Source organism: Pristis pectinata, chromosome 2, assembly GCF_009764475.1.
Source record: "Pristis pectinata isolate sPriPec2 chromosome 2, sPriPec2.1.pri, whole genome shotgun sequence".
Taxonomy (NCBI): domain Eukaryota; kingdom Metazoa; phylum Chordata; class Chondrichthyes; order Rhinopristiformes; family Pristidae; genus Pristis; species Pristis pectinata.
The window spans coordinates 19,557,849-19,583,886 of record NC_067406.1 but is presented as its reverse complement, the minus strand read 5'-3'; the positions used below and the strand labels follow the sequence as shown (position 1 = coordinate 19,583,886).

Sequence of the window (26,038 nt, the reverse complement as noted above, 5' to 3'; positions counted from 1 at the left end):
ATCTAAGATATCGTTGTACGCTAGTCACCAAAAGCAAACATGTAGGTGCAGCAAGCAGTTACGGAGGCATTTCTCTTTTTTTTTTGAGTACAGGAGCAATGATATCTTACTACAAGTACACAAGGCTTTGATGAGACCAGACCTGGAGTATTGTGTGCAGTTCTAATCTCCCAACCCAAGGGAGGATATACAAACAATGCTGGAGGAAATCAGCAGGATCAGGCAGCATGTGGACGAAATTGGACAGTTGATGTTTCAGATCAAGACCCTTCATCTGGATCTGAAACATCGATTGCCCATTTGCCTCCACAGATGCTGCCTGACCCAGCATTTTGTTGTTACAGACTCCAGCATCTGCAGTCTCTTGTGTCTCCGAAGGTAGGATATATTTGCCATAGAGGAAGTGCAACAAAGGTTCACCAGACTGATTCCTGGGGGTGTGGAACTGACATACGAGGAGAGATTGGGTCAGTTAGGCCTGTATTCTCTGAAGTTTAGGAAAATGAAAGAAGATCTCATTGAAATATGCAAAATTCTTATAGGGCAAGGCAGGTTGGAAGCAGGGAATCTAGAACCAAGAGTGATAATCTCAGAATACAGGCCATGATATTTAAGATTGAGATGAGGAGAAATTCCTCCATCCAGAGTGGATGGAGTGAACCTGTGGAATTCTCTACACAAAGGGCTGTGGAGGCCAAGTTGCTGAAAACATTTAAGATGGACAGATTTCAATTTCTAGATACTAAAGATAGAAGTCACATACAGAACAGGACATAGGGAGAGAGCAGGAATGTGCTATTCAGAGCAATGGTGAAGTAGTATGAAAGGGCTAAACGGCCTACCTCTGCTCCTATTTTTTTTAAATGTTTCTCATTATCTCCAATGACCTATCCAAAGTGTATCCTTCAATCAGCATCACAAATCATTACTTTTCATACATTACAGCATTGACTATGCTGAAGTATTTCATTCCTTTAAAAGTGCTTTGGAACGGTTTGAGGCCATGAAAGGTGCTTTTGAAATCCATGTCTTCTGTTTTTAAACTGGTCAATGCCAACTTTTAGGCTCTACACAATCCTTTCCCCACCCATCACCTTCATATGATGTGATTCCTTTGCACTTGAATTGCTAAGACATAGAAGACTAAGGACCAACTGCAGATAAATGGGATTAGTATAGATGGATGCCAATGGTTGCCATAGATGTGGTGGGTTGTGGGGCCTGTTTCTGCACTGAATGACTTTTCCTCTTTATCTGTCTTCTTCTTAAAGAGACTAACAAAGAAAAACCTGCCTCTTAAAAGGTTTGCACTACAATGACCTTATATGTCACTTCTGGGATGTTGCAAAGTACTTTACAGCCGATGAAGCACTTTTGAACTGTTGGCAGGGCACTAGGGATAACATTCCTTCTCTTTGAAATTACTTGTTAGTATCCTCTGAGAGCAGATGGGGCCCACAATACCTCTATTATATACGTCCCATCTGTTCCTTGTGGCAGTGAGTTCTGCCAAGCTGAATCAACCTGAAGTCACATACAGGACAGAGCAGGTAAAGATAGATTTCCTTCCTTCAAGGATGAGAGCAAATCTTTTCTTACGATCCAATAGCTCCATACCATTATTACTGAATTTAGCATTTAGTTCCAAATTTGAACTCCCAGCTCTCATGTATGTTTCAAATTCCTGTCTCCAGACCCAGGTTTCTGGATGCTGATCGAGTAACTTAACCATAAAACTATCTAACCTTTGTAACTAAGTTTTACTTTTAAAAGTGAAAGTCATAACAGCTGCCAAATACCATCTCTGATCCCGAATTTTACAACAGTGAGATGCTACACCTAAGTAATTAAATAGCCCAAAATCTGCAGTTACAAGAAAACAGCTGTCTGCATTCACCATCATTACTGTGTAAAAGAGGGACTAACTTCTGGAAACTACATGTGCAATTAAAACACAGAATTGCTGGCAGTAATTCTCATCTCCTCCACAATCTAAAGCACTGATGCCTTGGATATGAGCTCCAGCTTTTTACCCACTATTATTATTGTTAAGTCTTTTTGAACCAGGTGCAGCAGAGTTTTAAAATAGCTTACTAAGTCAACTTTCCAAGTCCTGGAAATCTAATTTTACACAGGTAGTATTACTCTCTCCATTCAGTGATAACAATTTCTACAGATAATTAAAATAATAGATCAATTTTTATTACAATTTTAGAAAGTTGATCATACTTCAGCATCTGATTTAATCCCCTGTACATGCCCCAACACTTATTTCACTTGCAAAAGAAAAAATAGAATCCAGGCTTTCAGCTTCCACATTTGCTGTCTACAAAAGTTCTTCAGTCTGATTGTCTGCACTCCTTACTCGCTAGTTTCGCTGTTGCTGGGCATAAATCCTTATGAGCAACTCTTTCAGGTCAAACATTAAGGTGCAGAGATTGATTTCAACATTTCTCACAAAGCTTTGCCTTTCATAGTAAAAGAAGCTGATCATCCCTTAACTTATTTTTCCTTTTTCATTCCTCAAACATCTAAAAGTGATATACCTCTAATATTAGTAATATTTATTAAATCTAAAAAGCAATTCCAATTTTGAAAGAAAAACTTAGCTTCAAACAATCACATCTTCTGAGATATTTTCCCAAAACAAATTTCATCTTTGAGAATGGATTCTTAACTTTCACCTTGGATTACCTCAGCTTCTCCGTGCGAGATCCTAGTGGTGTCCTTTAATACCCGCTAGTACTCAATTACTGCTTGAAATGTTTCATTGCTTTTTTTAAAATGTAATCTTTCCACATTCAACACTGTAACTCAATGCACCTTACACAGCACCATAACCATCTTTATGCTGACTAATCTCAACATTGTGAGCTACCTTTAGAGAGAGCATAATAACTGTTTATACAGAAACCTTAATACAGAAAAGTGCCATTCTATTTTTCAGATGACAATTGAGTGCGCTTGCCTCAGACTGGTACATTTCATCAACTTTGATGTCATTTTTCCATGTTACTCTCACCTTCATATGATGTCACTGGCTCTTCATTTCTGGATATTAGCAACCAATATCTATTAATTATCTACTCCCACAGTCACTCTGACATCATTTCTTTCCAGCTGTCACCTGTAATACCACTCTACCAGTTTACTATTTCCATTGCATGTTTGATGATGCCACTTACTGTATCAGCATAGATAATTATGTTTTGCTTTGCCCTTGACCAAGAACAAAAAAGTAAAAATAGATAAGGAGATAAAAAAAAGATGTAAAATTGGGAACAAAATAGAGAAGACATGCGAGAGGCTTTCATAACATACAAAAGAGTGCTCCCAAATAAACAACCGGTATGCACTACAGTAAAAACAGAAAACATGGTAAACACTCAGCAAGTCAGGCAACATCAGTGGTAAGAGAAACAGTTAATGTTTCAGGTCCAGTACCCTTCATCGGAATTGGGAAAGAAAGAAAACAAGTTAGTTCTCAGAAGCAGAGGTGGGGGAGGTATAAATAGAACAAAGGGAATATCTCTGATGGGCAAAACCAAATGAAGTTATTTAATGTGAAATGTTGCATCTCCTCTTACAGAGAGAGAGAGACAGAAAGAGCAGGACAGACAGACACCCACAATCATGAGTACCTCAGCAGAAAGCTTTGATCTTGGTCCCTCTAATGCTCTACAAAGGGATCCAGTAGGGTCAACATGTATGCACGTATAATTGGATTTCATTTATACAGGAATTCTATTGAGTTGAATTTTGGCAGACAAAATAATCAATCCTTCACTTTATTATGAGGTCATTCAACACAAACTTGTGACATGAATATTGATTGGAACAATGAAAAATGATCCTTGCTAAATAGTTACAAGGGGTCAGCTATTTGGAATTTTCTACCCAAAGGCTTGTGGAGGCCAGATCATTGGAGGTATTTAAAGAGCAGGTAGATAATTTCCTTAAAGATCAGGGAATGGAAGGATATGTGGAACTCGCACAGAAGAGTTGAGGCTTGGGGCATAGTGAGTGATCAGATTGAACAGAGGCCTACTCTCTGTGGTTACCCGCTTCTATTTTCTTGTGTCCTTTTGTATTGCTTTTAAAAGGGATTCAGACAGAAAACCTTGGCCATGTTTGTGCACTAATCTATGTAGATGCAGTTAAAATGAAGTATATGGAATCCTGGGCTTTATAGAGGGGTCTAGACTAAAGCTAGAAAGTTAGCCTAAATCAGTATAAAACATTAATTTTGTCCCAGCTGAATTATCAATTTTCTTTCTAAGCACCAAATTTCAGGAAAGGCATGTATGCTGGAGGAAGTACACAGAAAAGTTTACGTGAATGGTTCCATGGATACTGGATTACAGCAGGATGGGTAATCGGTAGAATTTGGGCTGTTTGCAGAGTTAAGCAGCCCAGGAGGAAATTTGATGACAATCACAAAGGGTTTAGATAAAATATATATACTTTTTTTTAAAAAAACTTCTCTAATGGAAGAGGATGTTTTTCCATGTTTTGCCTTCAGTGTTAAAATGGATTCAGAGAAGAAATTGTTCTCAGCAATATTTGCAAACAGCAAGTTACCACACTTAAATAAAATTCCTCTCTGCACTATTATTTATCAATTTCAAGTTATTAATGAACAAAATTTCACAAAAAGATTAATGCAAATATAATGCTGCTTAAAATATGGCTAGGAGAAATTTCAACACTTTTTATTCTATCCATCATGAAGTACCTTGTTGCAGTTTTGCAATGCCAAGAACCTGAAACAGACCAGAAATTAGCAGTACCTACTTTGTATGAAAGAGGTTTACTGTTAGAGTCAAACTCTTCTCTCAACACTACCCTCACATTACAAAGTTGGGAAATAAAAAGGTTACAGAAGTAGATTTAAATTCCTGTTTTAGAACGTAGAACATTACAGCACAGTACAGGCCCTTCAGCCCACAATGTTGTGCCGACACTTTATCCTGCTCTAAGATCTATGTATCTAACCCTTCCCTCCCACATAGCTCCCCATTTATCTATCAGTCATGTGTCTAAGAGTCTCTTAAATGTCCCTAATATATCTGCCTCCACAACCTCTGCAGGCAGTGCATTCCACACACCCACCACTGTGTAAAAAAAAACTTACCCATGACATCCCCCTTATATCTTCTTCCAATCACCTTAAAATTATGCCCCCTCGTTTTAGCCATTGTCACCCTGGGAAAAAGTATGGCTGTCCACTCAATCTATGCCTCTTATCATCTTGTACACATCTATCAAGTCACCTCTCATCTTCTTCTCCAAAGAGAGAAGTCCCTGCTCACTCAACCTATCCTCATAAGACAAAATCTATACAGTATGGATGAGGTATTAACCCAAAACAAATTATGATTTTACAACCTATTCTACAAATGATCTAAGGTATTAACCTATAAGCACTATCAGTTACGCTCACACACTCAATGCACTGGCTTCTGCTGACAGCATGCCTAAGAAATAAAATGCACTCTGTGGTTACCCACTTCATTTTACATTATAAATCTATATTATGAAAGAACATGAAATACCTTGGGTGTTTCATCAGTTAGTTGATGTGAAATTGGCAGGAAACTGAACTAATTTCAACAAAGTTGTTCTGGGATCTGCTCTTTACGATTTTACAATGGGTTGGTAAGTCTGCAGATGACACGAAGGTTGGAGGTGTTGTGGATAGTGTAGAAGGTTGTCGTAGGTTAGAACACGTTATAGACAGGATGCAGAGTTGGGCAGAGAAGTGGCAGGTGGAGTTCAATCTGGAAACGTGTAAAGAGATACACTTTGGAAGAAAGAACTTGAGGGCAGAGTACGAGGTTAACAACGGGATTTCTGGCAGCGTGCAGGAACAGAGAGATCTTGGGGTCCAAGTCCATAGGTCCCTCAAAGTTGCTGCACAAGTTGATAGGGTGGTTAAGAAGGTGCATGGTGTGCTGCCCTTCATTAGTCGGTGGATTGAATTCAAAGGCTGCGAGGTAATGTTGCAGCTCCATAAAACTCTGGTTAGACCACACCTAGAGTATTATGTTCAGTTCTGGTTACATTATAGGATGGATATGAAAGCTTTAGGAAGGGTGCAGAGGAGATTTATCGGGAATGCTGCCTGGATTAGAGAACAAGTCTTATGAGGAAAGGTTTTGTTATTCCAAAATAAACTTTATTCATCTCTTTGGAGTGACACAGGACGAGAAGCAACTTGATAGAGGTATACAAGATTATGATGGGCACAGATAGAGTCGACAGCCAGCACCTTTTCCACAGGGCAGCAGTGGCCAATACCAGAGGACATTGGTTTACGGTCAGAGGAGGAAAGTTTAGGGGAGATGTCAGAGGTAGGTTTTTTTTTTAAAAAAGTGATTGGTGCCTGGAATGCACTTCCAGGGGTGGTGGTAGAGGCTGATACACTTGGGAAATTTAAAAGACTCTTAGAATGGCATATGGATGCAAGAAAAATGGAGGGTTATGGGCTGTGTAGGAGGAAAGGGTTAGATTGATCATAGGGTATGTTTATATAGGTCAGTACAACATGGTGGACCGAAGGGCCTGTACTGTGCTGTTCTATCTTCTACGTGACTCAAACTGCCAACCATAAGCTTGTTACCTCACCACCTGCAATTTCTCCCCCACATATATATTGCTATACAAGATGGACTAATTGGAAATTGTCGTGATGGGATCTTGTTATGCACAAAGGGACGTTCGTCTTTCAATTCAATAGTGACTGCATTTTAAATTTAGATGCAAATTTCTCTAGAGCATACAAGATCATTATAAGCACAGATTTTGTTAAGATCAATGTATTTTGTATCCTACATAACAATGGTGTTGAACTATACATAGATAATTAATATAAGAAAATCTGTCATTCACTTTGCACTGTTGAATTAAATTTAAAAATAAAGAGCTTTTTGATTGCATTACTTAAAGATCAGGGCTTGAGAACAATTCCTGTGTTCAAACTAGAGAAGGCAAAATAAATGAAAAGTAGGTTACAAACAAAACTAGAAGAATCTGATGGTACATTCTTAAATCACATCACAAAACCCTCAAATGTTACAATTCTACTCCTGTTTGCACAGCTAAAGAGATGTTCGGAGTTCAGAACTTATTGTTACACATCTCCTAAAGTATCAAATAAATGCCTTAAACTCTATTGTGGGTTATAGTCTATAGGTAGTTGCCGAGTAGCATTTTATCAAAAGGCTTGAAGCCAGTCTGAATAGTTATATTCACAAACTATTTGTGAATCCAAACACTTTTAATATTTGTACACATCTTTACCTGGTTGTTTGTTTTGTTTTTCTTTATTAAAAAGGTATTTTGTTTAGGAAGGTACAATGTAAAAACAGAAGTAATGGACATTCTTATTACAATTATAACAGAGATTAGGACAATTTTAAATTTAATCTTAAATTTGTTCTCTATCCAGCTGCTGCTTAAAAAACATCAGTGCACTTTTGGAATTCTGTCTGTCAACAAGTAGCAAATGAGAATTTCAAAAAGGTGCAGATTAACAATTGCAACTCCAGGCTCAAAACTAATAGATTAAGAAGTTCTGATCATTTTGCCTCTTAACTTGCTAGTCTTTCCACTTTATAGCAATTAATAGCCAGTATCCAGATAGTTACCTGTTGCTGTTGAGAAAATATTGAACCTAAATTATCTAGTGCTTCCATTTATAAAGCATAAAAAAAGGAAATCAAATATTTCATCCACTAAGAATTGAAGTATGAACTCTGGTGCCTAATTAGAAAAATAATTTATCACATGACAATTCTAAAAAGGCAAATACATTAGTTTTTATATTGTTAAGTAAATGTACATCAAATGCAACGCTCCCAACTGATGTTTTAACATAATGAACATGCAAATATTCTCTATTCCAGTTTAGTTTGCTATCTAAAACAAATTCTTACTACCGCAACCCATAACACAGATATAATTTAGTGAAAAGCAAGTTGAGAGGAAAACCTATGTCACAATCATTACTATACAAAACCTGCTGAGAATACATCACTGGGTCATGTTTAAATTTTCATCACTTCCCAATTTTACAAATTATCTTAGCACGATAGATGCATTTACCAGAAACCCTTCACTGTGATAGAACCTGCAATTAGCCCTGCACCTGGAGTAAAAGCTATCCCACAGAGTAATAAATTTGGGAAATATCAAGAAGTTAGTTTTTCCAAGAGTCTCATGAACAGTTGTCCAAGCTTCTTCAGGGAGCTCATTGATACAGTCTTTGCAGATCAAGCAATAAAAGTCAGCAGTCCACTCTATTCAGAAGGAATTAGTCAACATCTTCAACATTCAAATAAGATTAAAAAATTGAGAACTTTTAGTAATTTTCATGGTTTGTCCAAAACTGTAATCTTGTATCCTCATTGCTAGAGATTTGTAAAATATATCCAATGCTGCAAGGTTTAAAAACTCCAGTTCATCCTCAGCAACTGAAAGACACATTCTAGGCAAATTAGATAACCAAGTTTGTCAAGAGATTTAGGATACTGGTGGTCTGAAGTTAAGAAAGTGTGTGCTATTATGAGGACCAGATAAAGGATAAAGAGTTGCATTTGAAAGTGTTAGCTGCTGGCATACATTTCCAATGTGGAAGTATAACAATCTTCCCTCGAACTGATTACTTACTTATTTTATGACCTATTACATGATAAACAGTGAAGTTGTAATATGATGTTCACCCGGAAATTCAAGCAAAAGGTCAATTTAAAATTTATTCATTAAATACAAGCTTTCAATCTGAATAATCAAGAACCAAGTGCACTGATCATTCCATTTCAACCTAGTTGTCAGAGAGACATGCTAAGATGATACATTTTAAATTATAAGTATTGGCAGACAATTGGGAACAGTTTTCACTCACAGGACGATACATGATATATGGAGGTATAAAGATGGGTAACTGCCAGGTAACACTTTACAAACTAATAAAGGTAAAATGGTGAAATATACAAGATTTAAACAGGAAACAGTGGAATACCAGGTAAAACTGGGAAGATCACACTGCTTTTGATTGTATTGGCATCTAAGTGGTAAAGGTATGATCTTTTCAGGCTTTGCCTATAAAATGATTTTTTCTTGAAATGTACTTGCTCTTCCAGTGGATGAGCCCTACTTGTTTCTGCCCAAATTACAATGACCAATTATTCACTGCATTACAAAATATTTTGGTACAAAATTCATGACCATCAGTAGTTTTTTCACACGTATTGATAACAGTTCCAGCAATAACATCTCCACTAAAGCAGAAATTTTAAGATGCAACTAACAGTGCATCACTATTTCCTTGATTTGTTGGCCTTATTTGAAAATTTAAGTGAAAAGAGAAATACCAAGTGAAAGAGTATCCTTTCACTGCCATACAGAACTCAAGTATTAGGTAAAATCTCTCAAATTGACAAGAATTTCATTATCCTAAGTAATTTACAAAAGTATAATTAAAAAATGAAAACAAGATTTTCTTTTAAATCAATGCCAATAAATAATGCCCAAAATATTATCCTCTACAAGATGGAATATCACAAAAATGTTCCATCCAGTCAAAAGTGTGAAAGAAAATTGCTTTCATTAAGTCATGCATTTAGCATTAATGACTGTGTCTGTGCATGTGTAACTTATACAACACTGATTAGTATTTGATTTTATCTGTAATCTATCTGCAGAAAACAGTTTAAAAAAAACTTGTGTTTAATTAAGATTTTGTTGCCTAAGATTTTTCTCATGATGCAGAAGTTATCTAAATTTAAATCCTTTATTTTTCTAACCATGGAATAACCACCAACTTTCACTAGATTTCTTTGGTAACATTTAAACCTTTCATGTCATGAAATTGACAGTAATAGTGGTATCAAACAGATGATAACCATTCTGCAGTCTATTTTACATCCACTGCTCCTTACACAAACTCAAAATGGGATGCAAAACAGACTGCTGATTTGCTATCAGCTTTTTTTCTACTACCACTGAAGACCACTCTTACTCCACAGGATTTGTTACAAAATTACTTCAAGGGAAAAAATTAATATTTCCATGCATCAACTCAACATACAAGGAGCATGAAATAAATTTAACTTTGATTTGTCTAGACCACTACAGCTGCCATCTAGAAAGCAATAGAAAGTGCCTATCAGACAACCACAGTTAAAAGTCTAAAATGGCTCAGTGAGAATTTTGGATATGAAAAGAATCTGCCAGCTGACTTACTGGACTATGGTGTGTGTTTTAAAAAAAATTAAAACCTGGTAATGATGCAACTGCCAGATTACATCACCTAAATAAAATAGGAATATGCTATTCCAAATATCAGTCACAACATGAAGCGGAACAGAATTTAAATTGCCCTCGACTCTCCAAAGCACCAAGATACCTTCTCCAGATCCAATATTAAGTTTAAATCTTAAAGATCTTGTTTTGTAAGGATATTGTTTTGCAAAGATATCAAACATCATTACTGCAATTTAAATAACATTTGCAAATTACTACCTTAATTGATATTAAAATGGGTCATGGAAGTCCACAAATGATAAACAGGGACACAATAATGCAATATCAATCTATCATAAACATAATGACAATTTTATCTATTTCCAGTTTAAGACCTTCCAGTGATCCACTTCCACAACCCTACCGACTCCAATTCAGTTCAATATGCAAATTAAGTCAGCATCTCAAAAAATTTCTTTCAACATTATATTTCCTGCATTTGATTAATGATGAAAGAAGCACTCTGTGAACGTACTTGTTAGGAACGTGCAAGACTGCAATATTTTCTTAATGGTAGCAATGAAAAGGCCAAAGCAAACTGGCCTCAAATAACGTCTTCTCCTGGAAGAGGATTTTTTTCTTATTAAGATGTGTAAACTTTCAGAAGGTTGTGCTTTTTCTTTCAAATGCAAAATTTGCAGTGAATTCCTCCACTGAGATCTGTCACAACACCTTCTTTAATCAAGTGTTCGAGGAAATGCCTCTCTTTTTCCACATTGTGCATAGTTTGAGCTTTCATAGCCGTCATAGGGACATTTTCATAATAGTGCAAAGGCATCTGTGGTTGGCTTAGATTGTATCCAAATCCTGCCAAGCTGACTTCATCACATAAATGAGTAGCCAGAACCACAGCACTGACTCCCAATGTAGGAATATTCTAAAAATACAAACACAGACAATATTCATGTTACTAATGATACACTTTTTATTCAAACAAAACACAGGTGTAGTGTAACATTCAGACATTGATTAAAAATCTGAGATCACTGTTGCTTCAACTCGGAACACAAGTATAAGAAACAAAACAGAACTACAGGGAAAGATCACGTCGTATATTAAACTGAATAGCCAATTTGAAAATGCATGTCAATGTTTCCAGATGAGCAATCTTCTTGGAGAGGGAATAAAAGCACGAAAAGGTTCATAGCCAAATAAAAAAATATACTTTAAAGCTACTCAACAGAAATCTTGCACATATAATCCTTTCACTTTCTGCTTATTAAAGTTCACTCTGCTTGCCAGAAGCCACAATGCAGTGATTAAATTAGTGGACCAGTAATCTGGAGACTTGGCCTATCAATTCAAAGCATGTCAGAACTGAGGAACTGAAATTCAGTTAAGTAAATAATCTGGAATTAAAAAGAGATAATACTAATAATGGTGGCGGAGACCCATGGATTGGCTTAAAAACTCTGGTTGACTTGTATCGTTTAAGAAAAGAAATTTGCCTTATCTGGCTTGGCCAATAAGTGAATCCAGATCAGACATGCTTCACAGCATCTGAAAAAATATGTTCAAGGGCAATTAGGTTTGAGCAATAAATACTGGTCTTGCAGATGACCTCATCCCAATTGAATTGAAAAATCAAGACTCATTGCTCCCTAAGAGAAAAAAGTGATAGAACCTAGATGAGAGTGGGGTGAAGGGGCATGGGGGATGATGGGAATGTGGGGAAAATAAAATGGGTTAGAACAAGATTAGTGAAAAAATGGATGCTTCATTCTCAGCATGGACTCAGTGGGCCAAAGGGCCTGATTCCATGCGGTATCTTTATATAACTAAGTCATGGGTTACACTCTTCACATTTGATTTCTCTCGACAAGTGCAGAGTTGGTGTTGAGCATTGAATGATGTCATTAAATGTGCATCTGATACTGAGAATCATGGATCAACCCAGGTAAATTTACTTATCATTGCTAAATGACCCAGAGATTATCTTGGTACAATCTAATATACACAATTTGGGCAGAAATACATGTACAATTGGGTCCAATTTCTGGGCATAAATTTCCATGGAAGAAAAATCATGTATAACAAATCTCTGCAGAGTTGTTTAAAAAGATAAACATCGATTTCCCTGCCTATAAAAGACATTTGTACAACTCCTTTCATACACAAATTACTTTATGACTGATGTAGCACTAAATGCAATCCGTTTTTGTATTTCAGACATTTATGACAGTATTAGTAGATAATAAAAGAAAAAGTTCCCCAGTTCACAGAATAGGAGGTGATCCATCAAGTCTTACACTCTTCTCTCCCTCAAAACTCTTTACTTCCAGCTCACTTTAAAAGCACCAATTGAATCTTCTTCCAACAGGAGGCACATTCCTAATATTATCCACTAGCATCAAAAAATTTTTTCCTCATGTCGAATTTGGACCTTTTTGCTAATCACCTCCATTCTATGTCCTCGGGTTTGTAACCCTTCCGCTAATAGGAACTGTTTCTCTCTATCTACCCTATCTATAACTCCATCAGATCACCTTGTGACTTCCTGTTGAGGAAAACACCACCAGCTTCTCCAGTCCATATGCATAACCAAAGTCCATCATCCATCAAATCATTTTAGTAAATCTCTTTTACAACCTCCCTAAAGCTTCAAAAAGCATGAAAAAATGCTGTAAATCTGAAATAAAAAGACAAATGCTGCAAATATTCAGGAAATCAGTCAACACCTGTGAAGAGAAAATTAGAATAAGGGAGTTTCTGGTTAATAATCTCACATTAGAATTGGGAAAAACTAGAAAGCTGGCATGTTTTAAGTTACAGAGAAAAAGGAGTAGAGAGAACAAAGGGCATGTCTGTGCCAGGGTGGAAACCAAGAGAAAATGGATGATACATGCTGGTATCAACTGACAGGATGTTGAAGTCTTCCTAATGGCAGCTAAAGTGTTTGCAGAAGATGTAAAATGGAGAGAGGAACCAAAAAAAATGCTGAAGCTGCAAGATACAGAACACAGTAGATGCTGGAAATATGAAACAAAAACAGAAAATGCTGGAATCATTTATCCAGCCCACACAGCTTCCACAGAAAGGGAAACAGAGCTGACATCCCAGATCAGCAACTCCTCCACAATGAAACTTCACTGACTGGACACGTCAGCCCTGTCCCCTCTCTACAAACACTGCCTGATCCATCAAGCAACCCCAGCATTATGCTCTGCAGCACCATAACTCACCAATTCTGGAGCAAGTTCTGGCTCTGAGGCTCAGAGGGAAAGGGTGCAGTCAGACAGGGTGAGAGTGATAGGAGACTCAATAGTGAAAGGAACAGACAGGATATTCTGTGGTTGCAGAACAGATGCTAGGATGGTGTGTTGCCTCCCAGGTGCCAAGGTCAAGGATGCTTCTGAGCGGGTGCAGAAAATTCTTGAGCGGGAGGGCGAACAACCTAGACATGTTGGTACAAACAACAAAGAACAAGGGATGAGGTTCTGCAGAATTAGTATAGGGAGTTAGGTAAGAAGTTAAAAAGCAGAAACTCGAGTGTGGTGATCTCCGGATTACTCCTGGTGCCACTTGTTAGCAAGGTCAGAAATAGAAAGAAGGCCAGATGGTGCAGGGATTCAGGTTCTTGAACCATTGGGATTTCTTCTGGGGTAGAAGTGACCTGTACGAGAGAGACAGGTTGCACTTGAACCAGAGAAGGACCAATATTCTTGCAGGGAAATTTGCTAGTGCTACACAGGAGGGTATAAACTAGTTTGGCAGGGGGTGGGACTCTGAGCAGCAGCAAGTCAAGGGATAAAGTAGTAGCCAGCAAGTGCAAGTTTAAGTTTAGTTGTCAGGATAGCTAGGGGCACAGTAAAAGCAGGGAAAGGAATACCCAATTAAACTGCATTTATTTCAATGCACAAGGTTTAACAGGTAAGGTGGATGAACTCAGTGTGGATTGGCTCTGAGACTGGGATGTTATAGCCATAAAAGAAACATGGCTGAGAGAATGACAGGACTGGCAGCTCAATATTCCAGGATACAGATGCTACAGGCATGACAGAGGTACAGGTAAGCGAGGAGGGGATGTTACCTTTTTGATAAGGGAGGACATAACAGCAGTGCTGAGAGATAACATCCTTTGGGGATCATCCAGTGAGGCCATATGGGTAGAACTTAGAAACTAGAAGGGGAGGGTCACTCTAGTGGGGCTGTATTATAGACCCCCCACTAATCAGCAGGAACTTGAGATGCAGATGTGTAGATAAATTGCTGATAGTTGTAAGAATAATCAGGTTGTATCAGTGGGAGTTTTTAAATTTCTCCATATTAACTGAACTACCCAGAGTGTTAAGGGGGCTGGATGGGGTGGAATTTGTGTAATGTGTCCCGGAAAGTTTCCCAAGTCAATATACAGAGGGCCCTACTCGGGAGGGTGCAATACTGGACCCTCTCTTAGGGAATGAGGCAGGGCAGGTAACCGAAGTGGCAGTCAGAGAGCATTTTGGCTCTAGTGATCATAATTCTATTAGTTTTATGATAGTGATGGAAAAGGATAGGATATGTCCACAGGTTAGGGTCCTAAACTGAAGCAGGGCTGATTTTGGGGGAATTAGGCAGGATCTAACAGGTCAATTGGGTGAGCCTGTTTGAAAGGAAAGGAATGAATGGCAAGTGGGAGGCTTTTAAGAGTGTGACATCAGGAGTCCAAGACCAGCATGTTTCTGTTAGGGTGAAGGGTAAATTTGACAAGTTTAGGGAACCTTGGCTGATGAGAGAGGCAGGCTCTGGTCATTGGGTTTAGGAGGTCGGGGATGAACAAATCCCTTGATGACTATAAAAAGATTAATACACAAGGAGGAAATCAGGAGGGCAAGGAGAGGGTATGAGATGGATCTGGCAGGTAAGGTTAAGAAAAACCCCCAGAGATTCTATAGCTATATTAAGAATAAAAGGGTAGCTAGGGTGATAGTAAGTCCCCTTAGAGATCAGTAGGCCCACCTGTCTTGAGCCACAGGAGATGGGTGGGATTTTTAACGAATATTTCTCCTGGGTTTTAACTGAGGAGAAAATCATGGTTGATCAATAGATAAGGAAAACTAGTGGAGGTCTTTGGAGGACATTCGTATTACCAGGGGGTGGTACTTGCAGCCTTACAGCGCATTAAGGTGGATAAATCCCCAGGGCCTAACTGAGTGCATCCTAGGACTTTGTGGGAGGCTAGAGAAGAAATTGTGGAGGCCCTTGCTGAGATATTTGCTTCATCGTTAGCCACTGGTGAAGTTCCCAAAGACTGGGAAGGTGGTTAATGCTGTTCTGTTGTTTAAGAATGGTAGCAAGGACAAGCCAGGGAACTACAGGGCGGTCAGCCTGACATCAATGGTGGGGAAGTTACTGGAGGGAATTCTGAGGTACAAGATCTCCCAGCATTTAGATAGGCAGGATCTAATCAGGGGGAATCAGCATGGCTTTGTGTGTGGAAAGTTGTGCTTGACGAACCTTTTAAAATTTTTGTGAAGAGGTAACCAAAAAGGTAGATGAGGGTAGGCCAATGGATGTTGTCTATTTGGACTTTAGCAAGACCTTTCACAAGGTCCTACATGGTAGGCTGGTCTGGAAGGTTAGGTCCCACAGAATCCAAGGAGAACTAATTAGGTGGATTCATAATTGGCTAATGGATCTCAATACAGACAAGTGTGAGGTGATGCATTTTGAAAAGTCAAACCAGCGTATGACTTATACTATGAATGGTAGGGCACTAGGGAGTGTAACGGAACAGGGAGACCCAGGAGTACAAGTGCATAGTTCCTTGAAAGTGACCAGGAAAGTAGACAGGGTGGTGCAAAAGGCATTTACCATGCTGGCCTTCATCAGTCAGAGCACTGAGTATAGGAGTTGGGACATTATGTTGCAGTTGTACAAGTCACTGGTGAGGCCTCACTTGGAATACTGTGTACAGTTTTGGTCACCCTGTTAAGGAAAGGCATGGTTAAACTGGAAAGAGTGCAGAAAAGATTTGAGGATGTTGCTAGGACTGAAGGGCCTGAGTTGAAGGGAGAGGTTTGGTCAGGGTAGGTCTTTACTCCTTGAGGTGCAGGAGAAAGAGGTGATCTTATGGAGGTTTATAACATCATGAGGAGCCTAGGTAAGCTGGATGGTAGCAGTCTTTTCCCCAGGGTAGGGCAGTCCAAAACTAGGGGACAGATTTAGATTGAAGATTTAGAAGGGACTCAAGGGACAATTTTTTTCACGTGGAGGGGGTGGGTATATGGAACAAACTGTCAGAGGAAGTAGTTGAGGCAGGTACAATAGTATCATTTAAGCAGCACTTAGATAAGTACATGCAGGGGTGGGGCTTCGATGGATATGGGTCGAATGCAGGAAATTGGGACTAGATGGGTGGACACCATGGTCGGTAAAGACTCATTGGGCCGAAGGGCCTGTATCCATTCTGAATTGCTCTATGACTCTAAATTGGAAGGGCTAGTCTGTTGAATTTAATGTTGAGCTCTTATGGGCTGTAAAGTCTTCAATGAAAGGTGAGATATTATTTCTTAGGTTTAGACTGAACTTCACTGGAATAGTGCAAGAGATCAAAGACATGTCAGAATGGGAGTTGGATGGGGAATTAAAATGACAGCCACCAAGAAACTCGCAATCAACTTGGGACTGAATGGTGGTGTTCTGCAAAGCAACCATCCAATCTTCAATGTAGAGAAAAGCAGCAGCAATTGTAAGATACTAAACTAGAATAAATACAAGTGAATTACTACTTCACCTGGAAGGATTGTTTGGGACCATGGATGGTGGGAACGGAAAAGATAAAAAGGTAAGTTATATTTCCTGAAGGTGCTGTAAGAATGGAAATGGGTGTCAGTGGAGATGGAAAAGTGAACTAGGGAGTTGCGGAAGAATCAGGATTCCATTTGGAATCCCAAAAAGTTAAAGCAGGAGCATATACGTCTGGTGATGACATCTCATTAATGCTGATGGAAACTATGGAAGGTAATTGAACATAGAGGCTAGTGAAGGGGAAGGTGAAGGCAAAGATGAACTCTATCCTTGCTCTGAGTGGGAGGAGGAGAGATGAGATCAGAAATGCAGGAAATGGAGCAAAGGGTTGAGAGATCTGTTACTTACGGTGCAGGGGTCATGATGGCATAGGAAAGGGGAAGATAACTCAGAATCACTGATGAAGAGAAATGTCAACATCAGAGCAGATGCTAGAGCTGGAGAAACGGGGTAATGGGAGAATGGAATGGAGTCCTTACAGATGAGAAGAGATTTTGTCAGAATATCCATGGGAGTTTGTGGGCTTTTAATGGATATTAGTCACTAACCTATTTTCTGAGATGGAAATAGAGAAACCAAGTAAAGGAAGCAAAGAGTTAGAGATGAATAAATGAAAACGAGAGGGTGGTGGAAATTGGCTGCAAAGGCAATAAAACTTTTAATTTCAAAATTCAGTCATTAATATACTAGAAAAAAAGGCAAGGGAAAGGACCAGGGCTGGGGTTGAAAGGACCATTCCACATAAGGCACAGATATGCATGCAGGTTTCCTTAGCTATGATATACCGAAAGCTAGCAGAGTTAAATGAGAAACAGTTCAATGTGAGAATGAGTTCAGCCCAGCAAAGCGTAGTGGTGAGATGAAATTGGTTGTTCAAGGAAGAAGCTAAGGATCCTCAAGCCATCCTGGTGCAGCATGGAGATTGGATTGGATGCCCATAATGAAAATGATCCAGGAAAGCAAAAGCTGCAGAGAGGGCATCATAAGTATCACAGATGCCTTTCTAAAACCTTCACGGCTTTCCTCAAGTGAGGCGTCTAGAATTGGACATAAATACTCCAGTTGTAGCCAAATCAATGTTTTACAAAAGGCTTATTATGACTTCCTTGCTCTTGTGCTCTATGCCTCTATTTATTAAGCCCAGAGTCCCATATATTTCTTCAAACCAGCTCCTCAACCTGCCCCACCAATTTCAGTGAATTGTGCACATATATCCTCAAATCCCACTGTTCTTATATTTCACAATGCTGAGCAATGTAAATTATGTGCCCATAATTTACACTGTTTAGCACTGTTTCATCTATCTGCCCACTCCATCAGCCTGTCTACATCTTCCTGAAGTTTTACTATTCTTCCAACAGTTCATAATGCTTCCAATTTTTACATCATCTGCAAATTTGGAAACTGTACTCTGTTTACCCAAGTCATTACTATCAATTAATAAAAAAGGTAATGTTAGTACTGACCCCACAGAACTTCACTGTACATTTCCTTCCAGTCCAAAATCAGCCAATTTACTACCATGCTGTTCCACTCCCTTTTATTTCATGGACTCTAACCTTGAAAATAAGCCTCTATTTTCAAAACACTTTCTTTCTGTGAGTAACAAGCAACTCCCGCATTAACTGGGGTTGGGGGTGGGGGGGGGGGGGGGGGGGGGAAGGTGGTGAAGAGGGGCTGTTGCATTCCTATCAAGTGGTCTGTTTCGCTATTTTCCATGACGTAAAGCTGGGTCATCTATGCGTGCATTAAGAAATGCAAGTTTAAAAAAATAAATCATGCATTTATTTCTTTTCCCACAAATTCTGTAAGAGTGAATTTTATTCCGTATCTGAGATTTTTGGGTAGTGATTTGTGAATTCTGCAAAAGCGAATTTCCATAACACAAACAGCTCTAACACAGGGGTTGCCTGTATGCATTAACTGCATTTCTCTCTGTGACAACTTTTTATTTTATTAATATCATTAGTCTTTAACAAATCTATACGGGACTTCTCTAGTGAATTTACACTTAACCAAATGACTTCTAATTCTTTCTTGATTGTTTCTAGAACTTGCCCCACCAAGAAATTTAATCTAACTGGTCTGTGTTACTCTGTTTAATTGCTATAATTTTCTTGAACAAGAGTGTAATATTTTCAATGTTCCAGTCCTCAGGCACTATCCTGAATCTACAGATGTTTGCAAGATTATTGCAGGGCTTCTTCAATATCCTCCCTTCTTACTTTCCTCAGCATTCTGCACTTGCTGTGAACCTCTGCTCTGCATTTGAGCTACACAAAACTTTTTAGTTAAGGTTTGGTCAATATTCCAATATAAACTAAATAGCACTGTTTTCTAGGACAACGCACTAAATTGATTTGGATGCCAGTGCATGTTTATGAGGGCAGATTTCAGAATTAAGGAATAGTACACAGTGAAGAAAATATCATGTTCTAAATCATTGTAGATACCAAAAAGGTACTGATAAGGTAAACCAAGAGGGCAAATAATAGCAGGATAGAAAAAGGTGTCCACTTTGGAAACTATACAGTGAGAACATGGCATAATAGAGCATATAAAATACAATCTATATCCAATTCTATTCATTTTGAATATTCCTTAAAGAACCCAGCTAAAACAATATTCCCCAAAGAATTGTGCGCTCTATTTTTATAACATATGCCATAAAGGAAACAAAAGTAAACTAGTGTCCCACAGTAGGTGCATAAAAATTTTTCAACATATTTTGCAGTCAGAATCTTGTGTAAGCCATATAAACTATCACTGTTTAGGACAATCCTTTGCCAAATATCCACAATCAAAAATACAGTTCAAAAAGCACACATCTCCTAACTAAATTTTCTAATAGCCACATTTCTAACCAGCTCATACCTGGTCCCATCCAAACAGTTTTGGTCGAGGTTCAGGTAACTGCAGCAGATCTATTGCTGTCTCCCTTATGATCTCAGGGTTCAGTATTCGAAACTGTGTTGGTTTAATTGGTACCTTCTTTGCAACTTCTTGCCAGAACCAGAAACTTTCCCAAAATGACTAGAATAGATAAAAGTAAAACTTATTGTCACATTATTTCAAAATTATTACACTTATTTAGCTAATTCACCAATTTTTGCACTTGGAGCAAAATCCATAAAAGCCATTTTTGCCTTTTATTTATTAGTGTGTTATTGATACTGTGGTTGCAAGAACACGAGTGCTCTGGCAATTGACATTCTTCATTAAAATACTCATTGTGAAGATGCTTTCTTCCATGACCATGTTCAAAAATTGAGTCTGCAGGATTAATACCAGCTTCTGGATAATGCAAGAGTGGTGTATTATCTGTCCCATTATAATGTGCAGGATTAAAAACTGACTATGAATTCAAATCCACCCACTGACACTTGATATATTTCATCAAACATGCCATATCTCATATCGCCACCATTTTTGATTGTAAAGAGATAATTGGACATTTGAGATGAGATATCTTTATTAGTCACATATACAAGATGTACTTCACTGTGTGTTTCGATGTACTTCACTGAATGTGGGAGGATACCGGAGCACCTGGAGGAAATCCACGCAGACATGGGGAGAACATACAAACTCCTTACAGACAGTGGCTGGAATTGAACCCAGGTCACTAGGGCTGTAAAGCATTAAGCTAACCACTACTACCGTGCCTGCCCTTGGAAACGTAAAAAAATTGCTATACAATTGTTTTGATGCTTTATAAAACCATTGATATACATTCATAATTATTCAAACTACATTTGCAGTATTCTTGGAATAATTAGTCACAACTATTTCCTGAAGAAAGTTTCTTCATAATGGCTGTTAGAGCTGAACAGTGGCTGCAGGCATTAATGCAGTAGAAAAGCGCTAACAGAAGATCAGGCATTTCCAAAAGTCAACACAAAGAGAAGCTAGCTGTGTACACCTCCTACTGGCCAATTTAGAACAGCAGTGTTTTTGACACACAAGGGAAAATCTGAAGAAAAAGAGTTGAGAGGCAGACTTTTACAGAGAAAATGATCCATTCATGGCTGTCTGAAGAAGTTAAAAATAGTATTGGATTGAAAGAAACATTCAAATTTACAAAATAAACCAAAGAATTTGAAGGATATTAGAAACCAGTAAAGGGTGATCATAAATTGATAGAGAGAGAAAAATATAGAATTTTAGCAAAACTACAAGAAATTAGAACTAGGTTATATACAGTATACATAAAAGGAAGAGAGCAGCAAAAGTAAACAAGATATCACATGTACATCAAAACACACAGTGAAATGCATCTTTTGCGTAGTTTGTTCTGGGGGCAGCCCACAAGTGTCGCCACGCTTCTGGCGCCAACACAGCATGCCCACAACTTCCTAACCTGTACGTCTTTGAAATGTTGGAGGAAATCTGAGCACCCGGAGGAAACCCACGCAGACAAGTGATGATCCCTTAAAAGCTCAGACTGAAATAAGGAATAAGGAAATGGCAGAGACTTTAAAACAGATATTTTCCATCAGTCTTCTCAAAGGGCCAAAGAAAATGAGGAATTGCAACAATTACTCCCATTGGAAAAAATTTACCAGGCAATCTAATGGGACCAAGGACCTCCGAATGTGATGGTCTACATCCCATAAAGTTGCTGCAGGAACCATGAATACATTGGCTGTGATCTTCCAACATTCCTTAGATTCTGAAAAGGTCCCAGCAGATTGGAAAACAGCAAATTCAACATCATTTTCTAAAGAGTAAGGGAAGTAAATAGGGAACTACAGACCAATTAGCCTATTATTAGCCATTAGGGAAATGCTGAAATATATTATTAAAGATGGGCCAACCGAGCCTTTAGAATAGCATAGCTCAATTAGGGAGAGCCCAACTAGGATTTATGATAGGGAAATAGCAGTGTTCTTTCAAGATCTCACCAGCAGAGTGGATAAAATGATGTCAATGGACGTAACACATTTGTATTTCCAAATGGCATTCAATAAAGTGCCACAAAAAGTTACTGTACATGGTAAAAGGTCATGGATTTGAATGCAAGATGTTAGTAAGAATAGTGGATTTGTTAACAGGCAGTAGGGATAAATTGAGCATTTACAACTTGGTAAGCTAACTAGATGAAGGGGCTGAATGTGGTGTATCCAATTTTGCTGATGATTGTAAAGAGATCTAGAATTTCTAAAAATAAAAAAAATGCATATACTGGAAATCTAAAACAAACTCAGAAAATGCTGGAAATAAATCAGCAGGTCAGACCGCATCTGTGGGAAAAGAAACAGAATCAACAGTTCAGGTCAGAGACCCTTCATCAGAATTTCTAACTCAGTATCATTAGGAGGGGCACCAATGAACATTTTATTCATAAGCTGTCAACTGCAAACTTTGGTTGTGCTTGATGCCCAAGACATTGCACATTTGGAAGAACAGGTCATCCCAAGATTACCCAATGGTAGTTTTTTTTCCTCAGCTCACCCTTGCAATACTTCAAAAGGGAGCACTACATGTGGAAGGACATCACTGTGTGAAAACACCACAGAAATCACGTATCTCCAGAAGCATTGTCAAATTTCTAGAACAATGCAAAATGACCTGTAAATGGCAGTTTCAATCCAAAACAAAATTCAGCTGCATAATACTGAAAAACAGCATTAAGAAATTGAATTTCTAGGCAACAATGTCACAGAATTTGCAGCTGTAATAACAGAAAAATTGTAAATGCCTATTGTTATTATTCTAGTAAACTAACATTAGCTTCTAGTATTTGCATATAGGACATCTTTATTAGTCACATGTACATTGAAGCACACAGTGAGATGCACAGTTAAACATGGAAATCCATTAGTTGCTGTCGGTATTACCCAGTCACCCAGCACTTGCACACATACTAACAAAAGAAATAATTTTAAAGGATATCCCCTTCATTCTATGACAAAAGACAAACATTTTTTCTTATAACAGATGTAGTTTATGTTGTGCATGTTAGTATTTTTTTTTAACCCAAGAGGCTATTTACTAACTTGATGACACTTTCGCTGGACAGCATAGACCACCCCCCACCCCACCAATGGCAGGTACCTCATCATCTCAGAAATGGAGAAACCCATGCCATGCACACAACTTCATCTTTACAGCCTGTTCCTTCACCACTGTCTGGAAAGACCAGGCCATTAAGTTTACATTAAGGCTTTACCACCAGTGATTAACTGCTGATACTGCCTCAGTCAGCAGAATGCTTCAGTCACTTGTAAGTCTTAATCACGTGCAAGTGTTACAACTGATTATGATGTAGCTCCATTTGAATAAATAAATACATTTAAAGAATTTTATGAAAAATAGTGACTCAAGTAATGTAACCTAAAACAGCACCAGTTTTCAAGAAAGGTCGGCGATCTGAAGCAATAACTCAGTTTTGCCACAGCTGCTGCTTGACTGATTAGCACCAGTATTTTCTGTTTTATTTCAAATATCCAGCACATGCAGTATTTTGCTTCTGGACATTTGAAAGACCTATTCCCTACGAATCTATCAGATTTTGGGTGGTTTTGTTCTTGGCTACTATATCACTGACTATATACAAAGCATATCACAAAAGAGTACAAAAACATACTGACTATTTAGATGAAATTCAGTATGATGAACAGACAAAAGATAAATTCATAACATAAATCAGCCACTAGAATGGTAGCATGTGAATTTTCCTGATTCTGTAGATTTAATGAACCCTTAGCAACTCAAGGCAATATTGAACCAATAAATGGCATTTGCTTAGAAATGAAGGAAGAAAACTTTTTCAAACATACTGATTCACCAGTATAATGTTGCAGAACAAAAAGTCACTAATCAGTGCATTGTAAGAATATGTTGAATATTGATTATTAGCTCCTTGTTGAAACTATTGGAATTATACACATAATTACAGACATTAACAAAATATAAATTAATATTAAATGGTCAAAATGATGGTTTATCTATCAGGGTATAAAAATACCCAAGAAAATTACAAATAGATTCTCTAATTTCTTAGAGCTTTATGATATGGAAAATTACAAATATTGTTTCATTATTTGATCAACATATTTGCAGCAAAGAAAATGTAAAAGATAATCAGATATGTTCAAATTAATATTCCAATATGCAAACCAGAAGATAATCCTTCACAAAAGCTTAAAATTATGGAGTCATACAGCATGGCAACAGGTCCTTTGGCCCAACTCATCCATGCCAACCTAGATGTCTATCTGAGCTAGTGCCATTTGCCTACGTCTGGTCCAACTCAAAGTAGAGTTTGTCATATGCACAAGTACATGTATGCACAGGTGCAATGAAAATCTTACTTGCAGCAGCACCACAGGCATATAACACATAAGCAGCATTCACAACAAAAACATAAATTGAACATAAATTATACAAAATTATACAAGAAAGAACACATTGTAGTGCAAAAATCCATTGTAGTGCAAAGTGGTCATAGTGTTGCTACACTGAGTGAGTGATTAAGAGTTGTGCAGGCTGGTTCAAGAATCGACTGGTTGAAGGAGGTAGCTGTTCCTGAACCTAGTGGTGTGGGACTTCGGGCTTCTGTACCTCCTGCTCAGTGGTAGCTGCAAGAAGATGGCATGGTCCGGGTGGTGGGGATCTTTGATGATAAATGCTGCCTTCTTGAGGCAGCAACTCATGCAGGGTGAGTCCACTACTTTCTGCAGATTCTTATGTTCATGCACTTTCAAATTGCCGTACCAGACTATGATGCAACCAATCTGAATACTTTCAACAGTACATCTGTATAAGTTTGTTAGAGTGTTCAGTGACATGTCAAAACTTCTTAAGCTTTTAAGAAAGTTAAGACACTGGCACGCCTTCTTCGTGATTGCATCTGCGCTGAGCCCGATATGTTCACACCCAGGAATTTAAAGCTGCTGAACCTCTCCACCACTGATCCACCAATGTAGACTGGCACATGTTTGCCCCCCTTCCTCTTCATGAAGTCAACAATCAGTTCTTTAGTTTGAGTGAGAGGTCCATATCCCTCTAAATCTTTTTGTTACAGTCCTATTAGACAATACAACAGTATAGCACAGAAACAGGCCCTTTGACCCATGATGTCTGTGCCAACCATGATGCCAAATGAAACTATCCCCATCTGCCTGCACAGATCCATACCCCTCCATTCCCTTCATGTCGATGTGTGCATCTAAATGCCTCAATCATCAATATTCTATCTGCTGCCACCACACCTGGCAGTGAGTTCCACACACCTTTCACTCTCTGAAAAACTTACCCCACACATCTCTCTTAAATTTCCCCCCCTCTCACCTTAAAGCTATGCCCTCTAGTATTTGACATTCATTCCCTGGGAAAGAATCTCTAACTGACTATCCACCCTATCTATGCCTCTTATAATTCTTACAAACTTCTATCACATCTCCCCTTGGCTTCCAGTGCTCCGGAGAAAACAATCCAAGTCTGTCTAATTTTTCCTTATAGCTAATACTCTCTAATCCAGGCATCATCCCGGTGAACCTTCTCTGTACTCTCTCCAAAGCGTCCACATCCTTGCTGTAATGGGGCAACCAAAATGGGACACAATTTTCCAAATACAGCGTAACCAAAATTTTATACACCTGTAACATGACTTCCTGACTCTCATACTCAATGTCTGACTGATAAAGGCAAGCATGCCGTAAGCCTTCTTTACAACCCTATCTACTCGTGTTGCCATTTTCTGGGAGCTATGGACTTACACCCCAAGATCCCTGTACATCAATGCTCTTAAAGATCCTGCCACTTCCTGTGTACGTTCCCCTTGAAGCTTGTTCAATATACTCACCAACCTCTGTGTGAAAAAGTTGCCCCTCAGATCCCTTTTAAATCTTTCCCCTCTCACCCTAAATCTATGCCCCCTCATTTTGGATTCCCCCACCCTGGGGCAAAGACTTACCGCCCATTTTATCCATACCTTTCATAATTTTAAACATTTTTGAGGTTGCCTCTCAATCACCTACATTTCAAGGGATAAAGACCT

The 26,038-nt window shown here is 38.4% G+C and overlaps 1 protein-coding gene across 13 annotated transcripts in view; it reads right to left on the bottom strand.

Annotated features, from left to right (window-relative positions):
• Nucleotides 1–7,315: 7,315 nt before the first annotated feature.
• st3gal5 (ST3 beta-galactoside alpha-2,3-sialyltransferase 5) overlaps nucleotides 7,316–26,038 on the bottom strand; it is a 61,431-nt gene continuing 42,708 nt past the window's right edge. For 11 of the 13 annotated variants that reach the window (XM_052010210.1, XM_052010207.1, XM_052010211.1 and 8 more), the window contains 2 exons: nucleotides 19,909–20,067; nucleotides 7,316–11,182 (listed from right to left, as the gene is read on the bottom strand). In XM_052010210.1, coding sequence (XP_051866170.1) covers nucleotides 10,928–11,182; nucleotides 19,909–20,067 — 414 coding nt within the window. In that variant the 3' untranslated portion in view covers nucleotides 7,316–10,927. Of the gene's footprint in view, nucleotides 11,183–12,791; nucleotides 12,935–19,908; nucleotides 20,068–26,038 lie in introns of those variants that run through there. The other 2 variants (XM_052010217.1, XM_052010216.1) reach the window with 2 other exon arrangements.